Source organism: Balaenoptera borealis (assembly GCF_965194805.1).
Source record: "Balaenoptera borealis genome assembly, chromosome: 14".
NCBI classification, from domain to species: domain Eukaryota; kingdom Metazoa; phylum Chordata; class Mammalia; order Artiodactyla; family Balaenopteridae; genus Balaenoptera; species Balaenoptera borealis.
The window spans coordinates 69,474,151-69,496,320 of NC_138875.1; the positions used below are offsets into that span (position 1 = coordinate 69,474,151).

At 42.2% G+C, this 22,170-nt stretch overlaps 1 protein-coding gene and 1 pseudogene across 2 annotated transcripts; both read right to left on the reverse strand.

Moving 5' to 3' along the window:
- Positions 1-1,271: 1,271 nt before the first annotated feature.
- Positions 1,272-6,119, reverse strand: XBP1 (X-box binding protein 1). Its single transcript, XM_082355615.1, is given in 6 exon segments — positions 1,272-2,421; positions 2,728-2,811; positions 2,814-2,873; positions 3,704-3,832; positions 4,637-4,733; positions 5,813-6,119. Coding segments are annotated over 6 exon segments (1,185 nt in total). The 5' UTR covers positions 6,070-6,119; the 3' UTR covers positions 1,272-1,863.
- A 754-nt stretch (positions 6,120-6,873) lies between these two features.
- On the reverse strand, positions 6,874-22,167 carry LOC309611321 (thioredoxin domain-containing protein 17 pseudogene; annotated as a pseudogene). The gene has a single exon. The product of its transcript is annotated as a thioredoxin domain-containing protein 17 pseudogene (transcript).
- Between the last annotated feature and the right edge of the window lie 3 nt (positions 22,168-22,170).

Below are 22,170 nucleotides of genomic sequence, written 5' to 3' on the forward strand. Positions count from 1 at the left end.
GGTTGTGTCCTGTTATTCCTGTTGTACAGCTGTCTCTTTCATGTGATGTCATTGAATGTAAATTACTTGAGCCCCCGTCTTCAGATGCTTGTTCTATAATGTTGAAAGCTAAAATGTATCTGTAATTACATCTGCCTACACAATCCCTAAATAGATTCTCAGCACTTAAATTTTCAGTTCTAGAAAATCTGGTGATCAGGTTTTTAATTGTGGGGCAGCTGGAGGATTGTTCTTACACTTACAAAACAGAAACTCAGAGATTAAGCAAGTTTGCATTGCCAAGTAGTAGGATTGGGCTCTGGTTTCAGCAACCAGGGACCTTAGGCTCTCTTGCCCACTAGTATGCTTGTGGACACGCCCCCAATCACACCAAAGGCATTTCCTTGTACTTGGCTGGAGCCATAGCCTGCTTTGCCTTGCTGCTGGGGATTCTAAGAATCCCACCTCGTTTGGTCTGCTCACTCACTCTGACCTCCCCAGAGGTAGTCAGTAAATACTGGCATAGAATCCTGGCACGGGTAAAATAATTTCTATAAATTAGGGGACTCCTTTAATGTCTTGTAAGTGGATTCTCAAGGAAAAGATGCACCTTGGATGATGAGTTTATCAAGTCTGTAGTTTCGGGGTTGTAACAGATTCATTCTTTTGTGAAACATGTCCTAGAGTGTATATAATTCTGTAAGAGATTAAAACCCTTCCAAAGTGGATTAGGAGATAACAGTTAACTTTTGAGTGCTTGGGACGGTGCCTGGCATATACTAAGTGCTTATAATGCATCATCTCTTTGAATCCTCTAGCAGCCTTTAGAGATACTATTATACCCCTTTACAGATGAGGAAATAAGTGGTAATTTATGCCCAGGGTTACCCAGCTGAACTGGTGGCAGAGTTGAACCCAGGGAGTTTGAGTCTAGAAAATGCTCTTAATCTCTATAGTAATAGCAAAAGTATTGATATTTAATGGCATGTCCTTCTCTAACATGTTAATAGCAAAAGTTGTTAAGTGTTCTAGCTCTGCCATTTACTAGCTGTAATGTTGGTCAGTTAGGCTGAAGAAACTGTCTCAAATATAGTAACTGGTCAGAGTGTATTACTTCAGGCAGCCAGGAATTGAAGCAGGCAGTAATTAAGGGGGGAAAGCCTTCAGTCACTTTAAAAAGTGGCATGCTCACTGAAGTGGGATAAATCACTACCACGGCAAACAGTGAAAACCAAGAGAGAATAACAACAGTAAGACTTGAGGTTCAAGAAGGAATCAAAGAACAAAGACAATGCATTGTACTTTTTAACTGCACAGGTAGTTTTAAATAAATGGAGAAAGCACCTTCCAAAAGTTACACTAGCAGGGAAAGATTCCATCAAGCATTTACATAGTAAATTTCTATTTTACAGAAGATTCTTGATCTTTACTTGAACTGTACATGATAAGGGAAAAGGAGCCCCCTCAAATAGGTGTTCTCTCTGCTTGCAGAAGCAAACTAAAGGACCTAAGATCGGAGGCAAGCCTGGGATGCCAAGATGGGTAAAGAGAAATGATAAAGGGCCATTCGTTAATTCCATGTCTAAGACACTTTTCTAGTGATGCTTATGTAAATACTTTAGGGCAAACCACTGCCCTTAAGATAAAGGTACAACCTCAGAATCTGTAATTCTGGATTATAGTAATGTATCTGTGTACCCTGGACTGCTGAATGTCAAAAGACAATACTTGGGGGTGACCTATGAGGTTTGAACAAATACTTTAGAGGAATTCTCTAGGACCATACACCCTCTACTTTGGCTTTTTGAATGAAGCACAGGCTTCTGTGCCATATCCTCCAGCAGTGTAATAGTCAAGAAAAGGGCATCAGTATTGGATCACTCCTTAGACACTAATCAGCTGGGGAAAGAGTTCACTGGCAAAAGTGTCCTCCCAAGAATGGTCTACACCAAGCAGAGAGGACATGTCACTCAAGGGAGAAGGGGAACCCTCATAGCTACAGTCACTATAAGCATCCAGTAGGCAGGAAGATGGCTTCAGGCAGTGGCTGGTTGAAAGCAGATCTGAGATACCCAGCTCTGGAATGAAGTCATCTTCTACAAGTTCTTCCTTCACTGAGACAGTGAATTCAGGGTGATCCTTCTCTGAGGGACTGGAAGGTGCTTCCTCAATTTTCACTACCACATTAGCTTGGCTCTCTGTCTCAGAGGGTATCTCTAAGACTAGGGGCTTTGTATATACATGGTCAAAACGAATCAGTTCATTAATGGCTTCCAGCTTGGCTGATGACGTCCCCAGGGATGGAGAGGGGGGTGTGGGTAAGGAGCTGGGTCCTTCTGGGTCGACTTCTGGGAGCTGCTCCAGGCTGGTAGACTCTGGGGAAGGACATCTGAAGAACATAACTGGGTCCAAGTTGAACAAAATGCCCAACAGGATATCAGACTGTGAAAGGAAAAATTAAATGGAGTTCAACTATTAGAATGCACTGAGAATCTACCTTAGTGCTAGGTTCCATAATGTAAATTAATCATTAGGCTATAGGATGACCTCCAGGACCCACCAGACCCATTTATCTATACTCCACTCCATGTCCTAAACCACCTGGAAATAGGAAGGTAGTTAATGTTCACCTCCAACTCAACCAAAACTACCTTCTCTGCCCTCATCTGTCTGGTTAGGGATGTCAGGCATCAAACAAATGGAATTAAATAGTTATACACCTCTTTAGTAAACCTGAATAAGCCCTACCTCAGAGTCTGAAGAGTCAACACCGTCAGAATCCATGGGGAGATGTTCTGGAGGGGTGACAACTGGGCCTGCACCTGCTGCAGAGGTGCACGTAGTCTGAGTGCTGCGGACTCAGCAGACCCGGCCACCGGCCTCGCTCCATTCCCCTGGGAAGAAAGACCAAAGTGAATGAACAGCTCCAATAGCTGAGAGTCCCCAGGGAAATACTTGCCAGGAAGCTGTGATTCTTGACTTTCAAGAAAGCTAGAAAACTATTCTTTAGAGCTGAAATCTTTCCCTTAAACCTTTGTTATTTCCATTTTCTTGAGCCCTCCTCAAGAAGAGATAAGAAAAGGAAGGTAAGACTAACTTCATTGTGATTTTCTGTACAATGAAACATTTTTCTTCCCCAAGCAAAGATTCAGGCAGGACCGATATTCTTAAATAATATCTTACTTATATTCTCAATAAGAATAAAGTAATAAATAAAGTAATAAGTAATAAAGTTCTATAGTGAATTTAGGCCCAGAATCTTTTCGGATAGTAATTTTTTAAAAAGTTTGTCCTGAACATTATCTTCTGAGTAGAACTGCCCTACTGTCAACCGTAGACCACTTAAGTGTTATCACTGAATTTGCCATGATTCGTAAATTAAAACCCATACATCACTCTTCTATCAGAAAGGTGTCACTATCATAATGAATCCCTTCTCAGTCATATTCATCAAAGAACCACTATAATTTTAGTAGCATTCAAAGTTAGGTTTGACTGGCTCTCTTATCCTGGTTCTCCTTAATGTTGGCATGGTAGATATATCTTGTCGACTACTGGCATTTGTTAGTAGTTGCTCTTGGAGAGTCATCTAACTTATTTTAATTATTAGGACCTGATACTATTCACTACACTCTTGAAAAATGAATAAGTATCATTAAAGAAAGAGGTCATGTCACTTAAAACCAGTTCTCACATACGGCACCAAATAAAGGACATGACTTACTTTGGTCTCTGCCTCCTCTTCAGTCACTAGGGCATCCATCCCCAAGCGCTGTCTCAATTCCTGGTTCTCAACTACGAGGCCATGAGTTTTCTCTCGTAAAAGCTGATTTTCTAGCAAAAGTTTTTGGTTCTGGAAGAAAGTTCAGAAGAGGCTATTAAGACATCTAATTCTTTCACTTAAGAATCCACCTGACAGCATTTCACTACAATAGGTTTCCTTTCCTTCTCCCGGGTCTTTTGGAAAACTCTATGCTTATGAAGTTGTTCACAGTGGGTATTAGAAGGCAAGGTTATAATTACAAAAAAAAAGTTATTTAGGAAGTGCTATCTCATGGGGTCACATATAACACAATGCCCCCAACTACTAATAGAGACTTCAGCAAAGAGTGACTTGTGGCTTTAATTTAGATATGATGTTTAAAAAAATCCTATCTTGAACTGGCGGGTGATAACAAAAGTGGTAGTGGTGGACTGTAAAATCAACATGTTAAAAAAAAAGAACAACACAAATAATCCTTATGTATTCAAGATGTGTAACTGGCAACAATTTAAGTTTAGGTAACAAGTAGACCCTAGAAGGGGAAGGGAACAGTTAGTGGACTTTTGGATAAGCCAGAAAAGGTCTCAAGTTTAAGCAATGATTTCCTATCTGCTTTTACTAATTTTTTAGTACTAACTGATAAAACATTGTTGAAATGTTGTAATTCACCAGCTTTGAGATAGAGCTAGCACCAAATGCCAAGAGGGTCAATCACTTCTGCTCTCATCAAGGTTCACCACTTAACCAACTACCTATCTACCCTAACTTAGATTAACTAAAAGTTTAACTTTTCATTATATGTCCAATTGTATTCTAAAGGAGACGAAGCAACCATTAACCAAGGAAAGATATACAATGGATAAAAGATACGAGTTTGGCCTTAAGTATTTTTACCTCTTCTTCCAAATCTACCACTTGTTGCTCCAGCTCACTCATTCGAGCTTTCTTTCGGTCTCTGGCAGTCTGAGCTGCTACTCTGTTTTTCAGTTTCCTGAGAACAGAAAGAGACATACCACACTGAGTCATCTCAAACCTTATTTATATCTTTATTTGAAAACTTGGCCACCTGGTGCTTTCATTTTAATTTACAGTACAAGGTAGACTAATGGTAAAATACACTTCAAGGTTCTCCCCTCAAGAAAACAAAACCAAAAAAAAAAAAAAAAAAAAAAATCAGCCTTCTGTGGATCTAGCTTGAAGACCTATTTTATTCTCCCCCATACTGAGTCATCCACCTTCGTCTCATCCCTGGCCACAGCACAGAGGCTAGACACAAATATTATTCACCTTGCATCACAAGATATTTCCTCCTCCCCTTTCTACTCCCCCGTTGCTTCCTGACTCCAATCCCCTTAAACAGGATCCAACCTGGACTGATTAAATCTAGTAAAGGCTGCAATAGCGCTAAGACATAAATCCTCCCTCCCTAAACCCAACTCAAAAGAGGGAGAGGCTGATGCGACTTTCGCCCTGGTGCTGAAAGCCTAGGCCCGTGTCTACTCCAGGAGGCACTTCATAAATCACAAAAAGCACAATGATCATAAGAGAACTAACATTTACGGAGGACTAAGTACTAGGCATTTCTCAATCTCCCCAGCAGCCTGATGAAGTAGATACCATTTTAAGGCTGAGTTTGACTCGGGAGCCTTACAGCGCTCCCAGCCCCCTTCAACAGCTGACATTTCAGTTCCGTGCGTCTCCAAAAAAGTAGGTTAACCAATTGGCTTCATGTCACAGCCCAAGTTCAGAAAAGCTGACCACGGGTCTGTGGTCACAGCTAGAGGGCCTGGAACCCAGGTACCCTTATACCCAGCTCTGGTTATCTCTAATGAGATAGAAAAGAAGTAAATAAAAAAGGCCTGCGCAGCTCTGGACTCCACCCAGCGCGGTGGATCTGCCAGTCCAGACTTCCTGCCCCGCCCCGCGCCACGCTGGCACCGGACTGGCCCGGCCACCAACGCCTGAGCGCTGCGGGCGGTCAGCGCGGCCCCAGGTCCCTGTCTCGCCTTCGGATTCGGTCCCAGACCCCAGGCCCTCGCCCTCCGGCTCCGCGCCTCGACCCTCGCCCACCTCCGCAGCGCCTTCTCCTCGGGGCTCAGGTGCGTGAGGCGCTGTCGTTTGCGCGCCTGGGGCGGCCCCCCGCTCGCCGCCTCCGGGCTGGCCCCTCGCTGGCCCGGCAACATGATCGGCAGAGCCCGGCCTGCCGGGGCTCCGGCGGCGGCGGCGGCGGCGGCGGCGGCGGCGGTGGTGGTGGCGGGCTGGCCGGACAGAAGCAGAACTTTGGGTGCCCCGGCGGCCGGGCTCTGCGCGGCTGCCACCACCACCATGGCCGGAGCGTGTCTACCCGAGTGCGCGCCCCCGCCGCCCAGCGGGCCGGTTCCGCCGCGCCCAGCCTTTCTACGATCGTGGCCCTCCTCGATTGGCCAGCGCCGAGTGACGCAGGCCTATTTCGGCGCCCATTGGTCCGGCCGATCCTGAGGGGGTGGGGCCAGGGCGTCCAGCGTGGCGGCTGCGGTGCCGGGGATTTTTCGCCGGGGTGGCCGGTAGGCGTAGCTCGGCGCTGGGTTAGGGCACCGGAGGGCCAGGTCTGGGGAAGTCCCGTGCTCGTGAGGAAGGGTCCGGAGCCAGGCGGAGTTTCCTCAATAAATGGAATTTCCCCCCTAGGCTGACGCAGAGTTTAATTCCAAACTGAGAGATTTCCAGACCAATTTTTACGGAGACTAACAGATTTTTACCCGCCCCTGGCAGAATTGTATCTTGTGCGCCACTTAGGGCCCGGAGCTGAGCAGAAAATCGAAAGACCAGCGCGAATCGGGGCTTGGGTTAGAGAAAAGCCTGCAAAGAAATTCCGCGAAATAAGTCTTTAGGGAATGAGATCGCGCGTTTTAAAACTAGGTTTAACTCATAGTGAAGGCTTAATAAACCTTAGGTGGTGTTCTCTCAGAGTGGCGGGAATACGTGTAATTTCATTTTTCTTTGCATCTCTAAACTTTCTGCTATGAGCATACATTATTATTATTATTATTATTATTATTATTATTATTATTATTATTATTATGAAAAGAAAAAATGTCACGTATAAGACATGAGGGGAGGTTCAGGGCTCTTGCCCTCCTGTTGCGGCGCAAAGGGGCGGGGGGCGGGGGGCTTGTGAAAGAGGGGCCTCCGAACGGTAGCTAGGGACCAGTTTAGACACAGGAATATTAAAATGGAGAAACCCGAGGAAACACCCCACACGGGCATTTTCACTTTTTTGAAGCAAATTACAAAATGTTAAGTCCCCTAGAATTACAAAGCAATACTTTCTTTAATAAGTAGTTACTGCTTCCTCTATGCTCAGCACTGTTCTAGGTTCTAGGGATGCAGAGATGAGTAAATCTCGTAGCTGGTGTTTGGAAGATATGCAAAAAGTGAAAAGGTAGAACGCTTCCAGGTAATTCTTCGGTGTTACTAAGTCAGGTTAGCCCTTCAATTATATTTTGGTGGAAGAAAACAGTATGGGAAGAAGGAATGAATGAAAGCAGTTCAGTCTTTAGATATATAGGCCCTTTTAAGGGCGTAGTTTCCGTCATTCCCAGGACTAGACTGTGAGCCTCCTAGTATTTTCTTCCTCCAAATTGGCAGAGTGAAATCAATGACTTTATTTAAACTGAGCTGGCCCAGCTCAGGCCGTCCTGAACACAGGCTGCTTCTGTGGACTGGGAAAGACATGGGGGCTAATCAGAGACCAGGACAAAACAGCCTGCCTTCTTTTTAACTCCCATCAACCTTGAGCTAGCTGGGTCCTAAAGTGCCTGCAGGGGTGAGAGACTCACTCCTGGCCCTGGGACCTTTGGGGAGAATTCTTCAGAATACCTTCTGGTTGAGACCTACTCGTTCCTGTTAAAGGACCTTGGAAAGCTGTAAGAGGTTCTGAGAAAAGTCATGTAATTGTCATGCAGTCTTTTATTTAAGTTAATATTTGTGAATGCCAAAAGAACGTCTGGCACTGTGTAAGAAATCTCAGGGAAACTAGAAGAAATTTAAATCATTTAGACATAAAAAGAAAATGCATGAGGCCTCTATTAGTCCATCATGGTGTAAATGAGTAACCATAAGGAGAAGGTACAAGATGCTGGGGCAGAGGCGAAAAAGCCAGTGGATTGCATTTTAGTCTTGGTTAATTGGGTAGAAATGGAATGTTGAAATTGACTCCCACAGCTTTGTTTTCAAGGCTTTCATCTTTTTGATAAACATGTTAAATCATACTCAAAAACAGTAATTGGACCCAGTGCAGATTGCTGTCCGTGGAATCATGAACACTCGTGTCCAAACCTTTGAACAGTTTTATATCCTCTCTGTAACATTTCTCTGATAATTCTTGCATCAGATGCCAGTAATATTTTAAAACAGTTACTAGGCACTTGTGATAAGAGCTATAAAATATATAAAATACAAAGTTCTTAGTCTTTGTGAAATGCAAGAAACAGTAGAGCATTAAGTCTAAATAAGTAAAAGAACTACACCAAACCCAGTAGCAATCTGAAACTAAAATTCAAGAACTGCTCTCTAATACGGTAGCCACTGACCACAGGTGGCTATTGATTCTTTTTCCCACCTGTCTTTTTCACAGTCTCCATTCTAGCACTCTTCACTCACATCACTCACACTTAATCTTCCCAAGGTGCACTGCCCTGAGGTAGAAAAATCTCTGGGGCTCCGAACAAATAGACTAGTCAAGCTATTAGTGATGAGATTGAAAAACGAAATGACCCTCATCACTGAGTATCAATCCCTTTCCAACTCCATTGGTTCTAATTCTTTGTTTTCAACAAAATTGATGGAAGACAAGATTGAGTTGTCAGCTGAGACTTGAATACAATAATTTTTAATAATAGGTCATTATGTGACTTGGCTTCTAACTTGAAAGATGTTCAAACAATTGAAGGACATTGTTATAACAAAATGCCTTCCTTCCCCATCCACTTAGTTATATGAACAACGTTTTAGGGGACTTTTTTTAATTAAAAAAAAGGAATAAAATTAATTCTGAATCCTGCCTCACTATAGCAATAAGTATTATTAATCCACTGATACATGACGCAAAGATACATTTCCAATATCATTTTACTCTCTATGTTTAATAATTATCAAAATTTGGAATATTTGTTGTTTTGATAAACTTTGTAAAATTTGTACTGATTTTAATTGTTATGATAGCTCCATGTAGAATAATTTTTTATGGTTTGAAGAAAGCTTTAAAATATTTAAATGTGTATATTTTTACGCAAGGTAGCCTATTAGGTAATCAATAGTAGACTTTTAAACATAAAACTATATTACATTGAGATAAAAGTCTGTAAGGAAAGTAGAATGGAAGTATAACTTAAAAAGGAAAGAGAAATAAGGTAAGTTTTCTGGTTCTTAATAAAGAGCTTGTTGATTTTTTTTTAACTTTTGATTTTGATATAATTTCAAACTTACAGAAAAGATGCAAGAATTGTACAAAGAGTTCCGGCAGACTCTTCACCCAGACAGTTTTTTTTTTTTGGCTGCGTTGGGTCTTCGTTGCTGCGCGTGGGCTTTCTCTAGTTGGCGGTGAGCGGGGGCTGCTCATCATTGCAGTGCGTGGGCTTCTCATTGAGGTGGCGTCTCTCGTTGTGGAGCACGCGCTCTAGGCACGCAGGCTTCAGTAGTTGTGGCGCCCGGGCTTAGTTGCTCTGCGGCATGTGGGACCTTCCCAGACCAGGGCTTGAACACGTGTCCCCTGCATTGGCAGGCGGATTCTTAACCACTGCCACCAGGGAAGCCCACCCAGACTTTTTACTCAGACTCACCAGTTAACTTTTTACTGTGTTTGCCTTATCAGTCTCTCTCTCTATGTATGTGTGTGTATCTCATATATGTATATATATATATTCACTGTGTATCTCATATATATATATATTTTCACAATTTTTTTCTGAACTATTTATGAATAAGTTTCAGTTATGATGCCCCATTACTCCTAAATACTTCAGCATGTGTTTCCTAAAACCAAGGCATATTCTCCTCATAGCGGCAGTGCAACCATCAAAATCAGGAAATTAGCATATGTAGAGATACAGTATCACTATCTAATCCCCAAACTCCATTCAAATTTCTCTGATTCTTCTAATAATGTCCTTTAAGGGAACCCTCCTACACTGTTGGTGGGAATTTAAATTGGTATGGCCACTATGAAGAACAGTGTGGAGGTTCCTTAAAAAAGTAAAAATAGAGCTACCATATGATTCTGTAATCCAACTCCTGGACATATATTTGGAAAAGATGAAAACTCTAATTCAAAAAGATACATGCACCCCGATGTTCATAGCAACACTATTTACAATAGCCAAGGCATGGAAGCAACCTGAATGTTCATCGACATTTGAATAGATAAAGATGTGGTATATATATACATATACAATGGAATATTACTCAGCCATAAAAAAGAATGAAATATTGCCATTTGCAGCAATATGGATGGACATAGAGAATATTATATTAAGTGAAGTAAGTCAGAGAAAGACAAATATTATATGCTATCACATATATGCAGAATCTAAAAAATAATACAAATGAATTTATTTACAAAACAGAAACAGACTCACAGACATAGAAAACAAACTTATGGTTACCAAAGGGAAGGGCAGGGGAGGGATAAATTAGGAGTATGGGATTAACAGATGCACACTACAATGTATAAAATAGACAACAAGGATTTACTGTATAGCATAGGGAGCTATATTCAATATCTTATAATAACCTACAAGGGAAAAGAATCTGAATATATATATATAACTAAATCACTTTGCTATACACCTGAAACTAACACAATGTTGTAAATCAACTATAGTTCAATATAAATAAATAAATAAATACACAAATACTGTCCTTTAAAGTACAGGATCTGTTCCAAAATCGAGCATTGCATATGGTGATTATAATGCTTTTTAGTGTCCTTCAACTGGGAACAGTTCCTCAGTCCTTTCACGTCTTTTTATTTTTATCATCATTTATTTACTTATTGCTAACATGAATTCAAAGCGAGTATGCAGATTCTTTTATTCTAGAGCAAATCAGGAAATAAAGACACAATTGCCATCATCAAATCTTAATCTTCAGAGAACAACATCCCCACGAGGTCGGCCTGAAGACACTCAGATTCTACCAGTTTTTGAGGTGTTCCATACTTAAGTAGTGTAGGCACTGCAGTTAATTCCAACTTTTTCCTGAAGTCATTATTTGGATCTTTCCAATAAGGTTTTACTCCTACTTGGCAGTAGATAAACACCCATCCTTCACCAACATGCTTCAGCCCCTCTCGTACAACTGGTTCAGCCTGCACGCAGTCGGGGCACCAGCTTTTGCCTTCGGTGTCCTTAAAACCAGAAAAATAGGCGAAAATGGTCTTGCCACTGTGCTGCTCCACCACCTGTGTGAATTCCTCGTAGCCAGACATGCTCACCTCTTCATAGCGGACCATTGAGAGAGCGTGCCATCGGAACACTGGAGGTGTCTTGGGTTCTGCCACCGCCGGGAGAGGCTCCATGCGGGGTGGGGCCTCATGTCTTGTCTTTTTTTTTTTTTAATAAATTTATTTATTTATTTACTTATTTTTGGCTGTGTTGGGTCTTCGTTGCTGTGCGCAGGCTTCAGTAGTTGTGGCACGTGGGCTCAGTAGTTGTGGCTCATGGGCTCTAGAGCACAGGCTCAGTAGTTGTGGCGCACGGGCTTAGTTGCTCTGCAGCATGTGGCATCTTCCCAGACCAGGGCTTGAACCCGTGTCCCCTGCATTGGCAGGCAGATTCTTAACCACTGCGCCACCAGGAAAGCCTGCCTCATGTCTTTTCTGATGTTGACCTCTTTGAAATGTATGGGTCAATTATTTTGTAGAATGACCCTCAGTGTGGGTTTGTCTGATGTGACTTCATGATTAATGTGTTTTGGGCAGGAATACCACACAGTGATGCTGTTTTCTTCTCGGTGCATCATATCAGGAGGCAGGAGATGTCAATTTGTCCCATAACCAGTGATATTAACTTTTACCAATTGGTTAAGATGCTGTCTCCTAAAGTTAATTAGTAGCTTTTGTACTTATTAATAATACCTATTTTGTAGAAGGATATTTAAAGATATCTACCTATCCTGTTCCTCATTATATCTTCACTCACAGTTCTAGGATCCATTGACGATTCTTGCCTAAATTAATTCTTACCATAGTGATTTCCAAATAGTGATTTCCTAATTCTATCATTCCTTCTGCATTTATTCCTTGGAATTCTACTGTGAGGTAGAACTTTCCCTTCTTATTTATTTAGTTATTCATATCGATATCAACTCACAGAGTGCTATTTTACTCAGTGGGTTTAAAAAAATCTATTACTACATTATTTATTTTGATTCTTAAATTGTCTCAGACTTGACCAGTGGGAGACCATTGGTCTCCATTTTTAATGACCTCCATTTTTAATTTTGGTAAAATATACATAACATAAAATTTACCAATAACCATTTTTAGGCATACAACTCAGTGGCATTAAGTACATTCACATTGTTGTACAACCAGCACCACTGTCCATCTCCAGAACCTTCTCATCATCCCAAGCAGAAACTCTGTACCCATTAAACAATAACTCTCCACTCCCCCATCCTCCCAGCCTCTAGTTACCTTTGTTCTACTTTCTGTCTCTATGAATTTGCCTATTCTAGGTACCTTGTGTAAGTGGAGTCATACAGTACTTGTCCCTCTGTGTCTGATTTATTTCACATAATATAATAGCTTCAAGGTTATCCATGTTGTAGCATGTATGAGAGCCTCTTCCTGACGTGTGTCCTTTCTGGCATGTCCCAATCATTCTTTGACCACTTACTTATTTTCTGGTAGAACAAGATATTCCAGACTCATCTATTCTTTCCCAGGCCCAGCCCTTGAATGGGCCATTTCTCCAAGGAGGTCTGGCTCCTTTTCATGGAGAATAATATTTAGTGACAAAGATCTGTGCACTACGTGCGCTCATTGCTACTGGGGTGTCATTGCTTCTAGGTTGTCTCAGTGGATAGAACTAGGAAATAATATTTGTATATGTATGTGTATACATACCCACATAAAAAGATATAGAAATATTTAGATGTTTGTATGTCTATACCTATTTTTATATTGATCTATCTTATGTATTAAAAACTCATGAGTGCACACCAATAACTCCAACTCCAATTCAACACCAAAGAGTTTGTTCTAGCCCTCCCTCTTTTCATGATTTTAACTCTGTTCTCTGACAATAAGGAAACAGATGCCTATTAAATTCTCATGTATACAAATGTATGTAATTAATCTATTGGCAATGGCTGGTTGAATCCTTGGCCCCAGAATATGCAAACCCCCTCACCCCAGTCAGCTATTCTTGGCCAAATCCTTGACTCATATTTCCAAATGTGTGATGATGGATGGCAAATAACTGTGGTATTTCGATTCCATTGAACACAGCTAAAAGAGTGATACAAAAGTTTTACTTTAAAATGTCAATACTCCCAGTTGCATTAGAAATGACATCCATTGCAACTAATATTTAAGCTTATCATGAGAAATTTTAGATGTTTAAAATGTGGGGTGTATTTAAAATGTGGTATCTAGTTTTACTAAATTATTTTAGGGACCATGTGAACAAAAAAGTTATAAGACCATTGTAGCAGAAGAATAGAACCAAACTGTTTGGAGAGAGAAACAAAGGACAAGAGTGAGCCAGTGAGCCAGTGAGAGACAGAGAACAACAATCATTCCAAAAAATATAAGAAAAGAGGAAAACACAAGAAACATGGTAAGGAGAAAACATGAAATAACATGGTAGGAATATGTCCAAATATATAAATAATCAAAAATAAATATGAATGGATTATATTCCCTTCGTAAAAGAAGGAGGCTCTGGTTTAAGTGAAAAATCCAAATTCCAGCTATATGCTGTTTATAGGAAATACACATAAAACAAAACAGCATAAGAATGGAAAATGGCTCACCAGGCAAATGTATACAGAAAACAAGCATATGGAGCAACATTTGTATCAGACAAAATAGAATTTAAGACAAAAACATTTAAAAAGAACAAAGCAGGGTGTTTCATGTTGATTAAAGGTACAAGTTATGAGTCATACATTTTATAAACATAGTAGCATAATTTTGAAATGTATAAAACAAAAACTGAAAATAAATGGTGAAAATGACAGATCCACAATCACAGTGGGAGACGAATACACCTCGCTCAGAATCAACCAATAGAGCAGACAGGAAAGATGTGAATAGCACAATTAACAAATATGATCTCACAGAGAACTTTCCTCTCCACCAGGAACATGTGAAACATTCACAACATTTGATGTCATTTTCCTCTTGCAGAGTGAGATTGATCTGTGTTTCAGGGTTGAGAAATGGAATTGTTTCCAAGTTTTAGCTTTTATGAATAAACCTGCTGTGAGCACTTGTGTACAAACCTTTGTGTGAAACAAATCTTTGTATTTTCATTTCTCTTGGGCAAATATTCAATACCCAGTGGGGAAACTGCGGGATCACGAGGTAGGTGTATGTTTAACATTTTTAGAAACTGCCAGCTTCCCAAAGTGGTTTTATCATTCGACATTTCCACCAGCAACACAAGGCGTTCTTAGACTACTATAACAGATTGTTATTTAACTCTTTCATTGTTACCCAACTTTTCATTTGTTTACGTTGTTATGTTTTTTTCCAACTGGATTTAGAAAAGCTCATTAGAAACAGAAGCATGGGTTATACTTCTTTGTGTTTAGTATAGTGCTGAGTACACATTAGACATTCAATAAATATATTTTTAAATGATTATTAAACTGTTAGGTTGTCTGCAATATGCTTTAAAAGACAGAACATATTTTAAATTACTCTGGCAGACTGCTACATAATACCATTTTCTTGAAAGCAGAATTCAACACAAGGTTGGTCTATCTTGGACTTATTACTAAAGCCTGAAATGTGCTCATTTTAAGGCACTAAGGCAGTATTTCTAGTTACTTACATGGTGTCTATTCTACTTTTCTTTCTTATTAAAAATAATAATAATAATTTTTGTTCAGGGTGCCTAGCTGAAAACACTCAGCTTCCAGATTCCCTTGAAATTATGAGTAGCTGTGGAATAAAGTTCAGGCCAATGTATAAGTGGAAGTTCTAGGCAGAGAGAATTCCAGGAAAGCTTGTTAAATGGAGAAGACTCTACTGGGATGCCTTTCACCTTTTTCCTGTTGCCCCTTTCCCCCAGGCAATGCTTCTTCTTGCCTAGAATGCTGATGAAAGTTCAAAATGTTGAGACAGTTCAGCAGCCATCCTGCAAGCATGAGGAAGGAAGCCACAAGCTAAGGATGTCAGAGGGGAAAGACAGAAGGAGTCTGGGTTCCTGATGGCATCATGGAGTGACCGTCTAGCCCTGACCTATCTCTAGACTGCCCACTTCCAGATCCCAAGTTACGTGACAAATAGAAATATCATGGTGGCTGGGTTTTTATTACATGCCATACAACACAATCCTCAGTTTTACAGGCACTTACCATACTGCCCTAAGTTAGATTTTCCAAATACCGTCTTTGTTTTTCCATGAACAGGCTACTAGTATGGCTGAGGAACTAGTATGCTCAAGTATGGCATCAGGAAGTAGGTGGATCCCAAGGACATAATTTTTATCACTGGCACTTTCTTCTGACACCAGGAAAAGATATGAGTCATTTAGCATTAGAATCACTATTTTGTGGCCAGAAAAATTGAGGTTCAAAGGGACAAAATAATCATCTTAAGGCTGTAGATTACTTTTCCAGCTTATCTATCTGTCCCATACTTCTGTCCTACCGTTTTCCTGGAATGCCCTTTTCCTCTCTCTGTTTACACCATAGTTTGTCAACCTCAGCATTACTGACATTTGGGGCTGGACAATTCTTTGTTGCGGGGTGAGGGCTGTCCTGTGCATTGTAAATTTTACTAGCACCGAGGTCCTACTCACAAGATGCCAGGAGCACCCCCCACTCTTCCCAGTTATGACAACCAAAACTGTCTCTGGACATTGCCAAATATCCCTGAGAGCCAAGACCTCCCCCAGCTGAGATCCACTGCTCTAAACGGTGTCAAACATCACCCTACTGTGCACCTGCACAGACTTCCAGCAACACACCTGTGATACTTGGCAGTACAATCCACCTGTCTGGATCTCCACATTAGACTGTGAGCTCCCAGAAGGCAGGGACTGCATCTGGCTCATCTTTGTAATCCCCCTGCTCATCTACTACACAGATTTTTAAATGGTCCAGGAGAAGAATGGGAATAGATTTCAGGAATCCTGGCTCCTTGATGCCATGATTTTGACACTCACTCTTAAAAACCCCTGTGTCCTGTGCCTTTGCTTGGTGTCATATTTTACAGGCTCCCACGCTGTAGTCAAGAGGCAGATTCTAGCAGGAAAGCGCTACGTTGCTCATTGTTCTAAACACAAGTTAAATGGAAATGGAAAGCAAGAATTGTAAGACAACTTTTCATATTCTCACAAGGAGAAATGAAAAACCCTTAAATGATTGGGGAAAGAGCAAAGGTCTATATATACTATTTTTGTTTCCTTAATGGAATCGAAGTTGCATCTTAATCTTGCAAAAAGTGCTATGTACACCCCTCACCCAGTTCCGATTTCCCCTGATGTTGTCCTTTTACACAACCATGGTACATTTGTCACAACTAAGAAACCGACCTGGATGCACAGGGATTCAGTACCCTCGAGAGTTGGATGAAGTCATTTGGTTTGCTAGGATTAGTGATTCTAGCGCTTTTAATTTCATGACTGTGTTTTTAAAGGCGGACGTTTTTGAACCGTTTAAGTAACGTTGAGACGCCAAATGTGTGGGCAGGAAATCCTCCTGGTGGTATTGGCGGATGTTTCCTTCAATCCTGCGGCTGCCCACCCCTTTCTGGAGAAGAGTTGCAACACTTCTTGAAGTTCGTTTGTGTGTATTAGGGTTCTAAGAAATTCAGTACTCCTTTGGCTTCCACAAAATGCTGCAGTTCGTTTGCTCGGTAAATTAAACAGAGCCTAAAAGGGCACAACAACAAAAGGAAAAGGTTCGTTTGAAAAGTGAAAAGATATTGCACGCTCTCTTTTGCACTTGGCATTGACCCAGAGCAGTAAATGGCTCAACATTTGGTTTTGTCTCCTTAAAGAAAGCACAAACTCTCCATTGTCGGTACCTTTATTGACACCAAGGTTCAAAGGTGGCAAGAGAAGCAAGTTTTATCTTACTTGAAAGAAGTTTAAGCACTGTAGGCCCCATTAGTACTAAGAGAATAAACATCAGTTCACTGGTTTTGAACTTTTTTTAATAAACTTTTTTTTTTTTGGTGTAATTCTAGATTGACAGAAAAGTTGCAAGGCCGGTACAGAGAATTCCCATATGTTACCAACCCCCAACCTGGTTCTAGTTTCCCCTAACGTTATCAGTCTACACCACCATTGGTACATTTGTCAAAACTCAGAAACCAACACTGACACAGTGCTATTAACTAAACTCTAGACTTTATTTGGATTTCAACAGTTTCCCTCTTAAAGTCTGTTTTCTGTTCCAGGATCCTGCCTTGGTTTTGATTACTTAGCTTCTGTATGGAACATCTATTTTTGCAAAATGTTTCATGACTAATTTCAGTCAATGGTATTTGTTTGAAGTGCTGGATTTACTCAAGTGCAACCTTCCCAGACACATACGTACCCTGAGGCTCTGACTCCAAAATAACAGCAACTGAATCCCTCCCCCACTGGTGAGGTGGCCTTGCCTTTAGGTGATGCTATGAGGTTTTTCATGACCTGACTTGTAGGAGACTAGATTTCCTGAGAATGGCCCAGGGACTCTCAACATTAAAAAAAAAAAAAAAAAAAAAAATCCTCTCTTTTATTTACAGCTGACTTTGTACATGTGATATTCCTGTGGGGAAAGACAGCAAGCTGTACATATTCTGTTGTCTCATAAACTTTTTTTTTTTTTTCATGAAAACATCCAGGATTTATGTGATTCCAAGAGTCAGCTGGGTAAAATATAGATGAAACTCTGGTTTGGTGAATAAAGGAGATACAAGAAGAGAAAAGCTTTGGGAGCGGAGGAGTAGAATTATGATTGCCTCCGAGAATATTGGGAGAGAGACCATCCATCTTCCATTTCCAGACACTGTAAGAACAGTCCTTACAGCCTGGGTGCTGGGAGCCTGGGCTTGTGACACAGATGGATGGACATCAGGCAGGTTTTCGGCTCTAACATGCACTAGTTAGGGAAACTTGGACAAGTTACTTAACCCCTCTGAGCCTCAGTTTCCCTGTCAGAAAAATGAGAATCAAGAGTTGACCAAGATAATACATTAAACACAGTTCATGACACAGAGAAAGCACACCATGCGTGTTAAGAATTATTGTTACCGAGGGCCATCCACCTTAATGCAAGTACCATCCCCACAATCTTCCTAGTTTCCCATTAATCTCATCCTTTCGTCTGTCTTTTGGTACTTGGCAGCCAGGAAGTTTGACAGGTCCCAGAAGGTTAAGTAGAACAATGGTGGGTCCAAATCTTTAAAATATGTCTGAGTATAAAATTTGATCACTGGTCACAAGCAGGGACAGGGTCCATGAAGCAGGAGATGTGTCATAGCAATGGACACCAGGTGAGTTTTCGCCAGCTGCTCCCTCCCCCAACCAGAGAACAAAATGCGTGGACTGGACCTGGCCATGGGCTGCTGATGACCGGCTCTGTCAGTGTGACCTAGGACAACATTCCCAGCAGAGGGCAGCAAACATTTCCTGGGTACACAGACCCCTGACCTCCGGTGAGATTCTGGGGCAGGGTCTGGATGACGCCATCCCTGGGGGTGGGGGGCTTGTGCGAGCTGCTCTGCACAGAACAGGTGAGCCAGCCTGCAGGATCTGGGAAAGAAGAGGTTGGATCTCCAATTTAAAAAAGGAAACGTTTTCTACTAAACACAATCATTTTCTGTTTGGAAACGAGTTGTAATTTCCAGCCTAGAGTTCCGGAATTACAGAGTTTATTATAGTCCTTAGCACCTGCAACGTGCTCCCAAAAGCCCTTGTCATGGTCTGTGCCAGAGGTGGGGGACCGACCACTAAACTTGAACAGGACGGTGGAGGTTAGCGCTTGGCTCTGCTGGGTGACCTGGAATAAACCATGAACCTCTTCAAGAGTTTTTTTTTTTTTGAATGGTTCTGAAGAACCTAGGGGCAGGACAGGAATAAAGACCCAGATGTAGAGAATGGACTTGACACGGGGAGGGGGAAGTGTAAGCTGGGACGAAGTGAGAGAGTGGCACTGACATATATACACTACCAAATGTAAAATAGATAGCCAGTGGGCAGCAGCCGCATAGCACAGGGAGATCAGCTCGGTGCTTTGTGACCACCTAGAGGAGTGGGATAGGGAGGGTAGGAGGGAGACGCAAGAGGGAGGAGATATGGGGACATATGTATACATATAGCTGATTCACTTTGTTATACAGCAGAAACTAACACAACATTGTAAAGCAATTATACTCCAATAAAGATGTTAAAAAAAAAAGGTTTTTTTTTTTCATTGTTGTTTGTTTTACTAGAAAAGACAGGAGTGTGCATGAAAGTAACCTAGCAGAGTGCCTGGAACACAGGAAGGAGCTTCTTGCATTTAGTTCCAGGCTCCAGAGCAAAGGCAGCCCATCCCAGCCTGAGCCTCTTCACTTCACTTGGGAGGCCCTGCCTTGGTATCTGAAGGAGGATGACAGCAGCAGAGACAACCCCCTGTTTGAATTCCCCCTGCCCACAAATGGCCTCTTTGGCGCCCGGGAACAAAGTGCAGGTGACCAGAGTGCCCACCCACCGGCCTCAGATCCCCACCCAGGGCAGCACTGTCCAGGGACAGGTGCATCAACTGAAGGAACGAACACAGATTCTCCGACATCCCAAAGATACATACTGGGGGACAGGGGTCCTCTAGAGTCACTTTCCAGGTGACCAGGTGACTTTATAACTCGAAGGTGTGTGAGTCTGACTTTTTCTTACCTTCTGGAACAGAGAAAGGGGGTGAGAAGATAGCTGCCCTGGGTACAGCTTTGAATGGGAATAAACATTTCTCAATTGAGGTGTTTCATCAGTGTCTTGAAAAATCAAATTTGTTCAGGCTTGCAGGAAATGGATTGTCTAAGTGTCACTTTAAAAATTTGGCGGGGGGGAATTGAAAACAGTTTTCTAGAGGGACTCCCCTAATCTTGATCAGCAAATGTCCCCCATCCCTCCAGGAACCAGGACAAGAGCAAGGATAACAGTTTGTACTGACTTGAGGTTCTCCTGAAAATTTCCACCCTTTGCCTGTGCTCAAACATTTGCATTCAAGGATTTTTTAACATTTATGTGTCCACGTGCAATAAACTGATATTTCCAGCATCATGATCAGAACCACAGCCAGAAAACCTTGATTTGGGGTCATTCATTCATCCCGAAATCTGTGCCACCTTTATCTTCTCTCGGGGAGCAGAATCTAGAAGAGGAGAAAGACAATAAGTAATTCTAATGTAGTATAACTGTAACCAGCCCTTAGGAGTGGTACCGAGGAGCGAGGACCTAACTCTGTAGGGCCATCAGGGAAGGCCTCATAGAGGAGGCAATGTTCGTGAGGGCCTTGAAGGATGAGTAGGAGTTTGCATAGGATTTAGCTTTACTTTTTCCCTTGCCGCTTCTCCCTGCTAGAGCTAGATGCCACCTGGACCCTGAGCTAGAATCTCAAGAAAGCAGTAATAGTTCACCTGGGGCTAAAAAAGACCTGAAACTAACACAACATATATGTATTCAACCTTTGACACCTGCTACTATTCCTGAGCCTAAGTGGATAAGAAGATCCTTCCGGATTTCTGTATACTTATTTCAACTCTCCTGGGACATCCTTTTTCCCTTTCCTACTCTCATCCTTAGCCTCCTTCAAGACTTCCTTGGTATTTTTGTTTTAACCAACAACTTTTCTTTAAAAATGGAGGCAGGAGAGTGAGAGAGAGAGAGAGAGAGAGAGAGAGGATTCCCTCCCATCCTCCCCACCTTTCCCTTGTTTGGCTTTAAATTCTGCACAGTCACTCTCCCCCTGGTTCCTTGCTGTGCTTCTCTCCTTAAAGGAGCCAGAAGGGACTTCTGGGTGTCTGAGCTTAGGCAGTGCTGTCACTCTCCCGAGCCCCAGGGACGGGTTATCTCTCGCGGTCAGGAACCCAGTGGGAACCCGGGGCCCTAGGACCAGAGGCCGTGCCCCGCACCCCTGCAGCTCTCCTCACTTTGTACAATGAGGTAGCTGACCTTCTCCATTTCATCTTGTTTTTTTTTCTCTGCACCCCACTTGGTTCGGCAACCACGAATCAACCCTGTTTCCTCCTTGGCATTTCTTACGTGTATCCCACTGAAATTAAAAACTCAAAAGGAAGAGGCCTCGTAGACCTTGAAACGTTCAGCTTGCTTTCTGGCCTTGGCCGCTGGCTTGACTGGTCCCACCTGCTCTCCTGGGAGAGTGGGCAGCTGACGAAATCCAGAGGCCTCGAAACCTCCCTTCCGGTTAAGTGCTCTTGTTTGCACATCCTGGTTCAAAAGCCGGAACCGCTGGTTGGAACTCAATCAGGGAGTAAAGTTACTGAATTAGTGGATCTGCTTCAAGCTTCAGGCAGTGGCCTTCCTGAGAAAGGCAGAATCTGCATGTTTCTTTCACAGATTGAAACCTCCCTTGTTTGTTTACTCTCTACTTCTAAAAGTTCTTGGAACGCTTTTCCAGGAAGAAGCCAGGTAATGGGAAATCGGGATAATAAAGAACAGTAAGCCTTGTTTGTATCCTCCTTACTCCCTTTATTTTCAAAGGAACCAGCATGAGGATGTGTGAAATAAGTCAGTATTAGGAACATAAGCTAATGAGTACAGGACGTGAGCCGGGAACTGTGCAGAGCCCTTGGTATCTACTCTTTAATTTCTGTAAGGTAGGAATTGGCTCCATTTCTCAGAGGAGGAAGGTGAGGCTCTGAGGGGTTAAGCCCAAGGTCATGTGGTAGAACTGGAATTCAAACTTAGATCCCTGTGACTTCAGAGATTGTCCGGTTTCCTGGAGGTTGCACAGGCATGGAAAGAACCCAGGCCTGGCCTATTGCTTTTAGGACAAGATGCTTCTGAGGCAACCCCCACCTTCAGTGATTTGCATTGTATCTAAGAAACTGAAAACCCAAGTCAAGGTGTCTGAAACCAGCAAAAGAATATTCCTTTCGGTCCCTGTTCCCCTCCATCGTTGGGGGTATAGACTAGGTGACATTTACTGTGCAAACAGCAGACTGGGATCCAGGCAGAGCCAAACCTAGCTGAGTAAATAGCACCTGGAGGCCCAGGCAGGGCACGCAA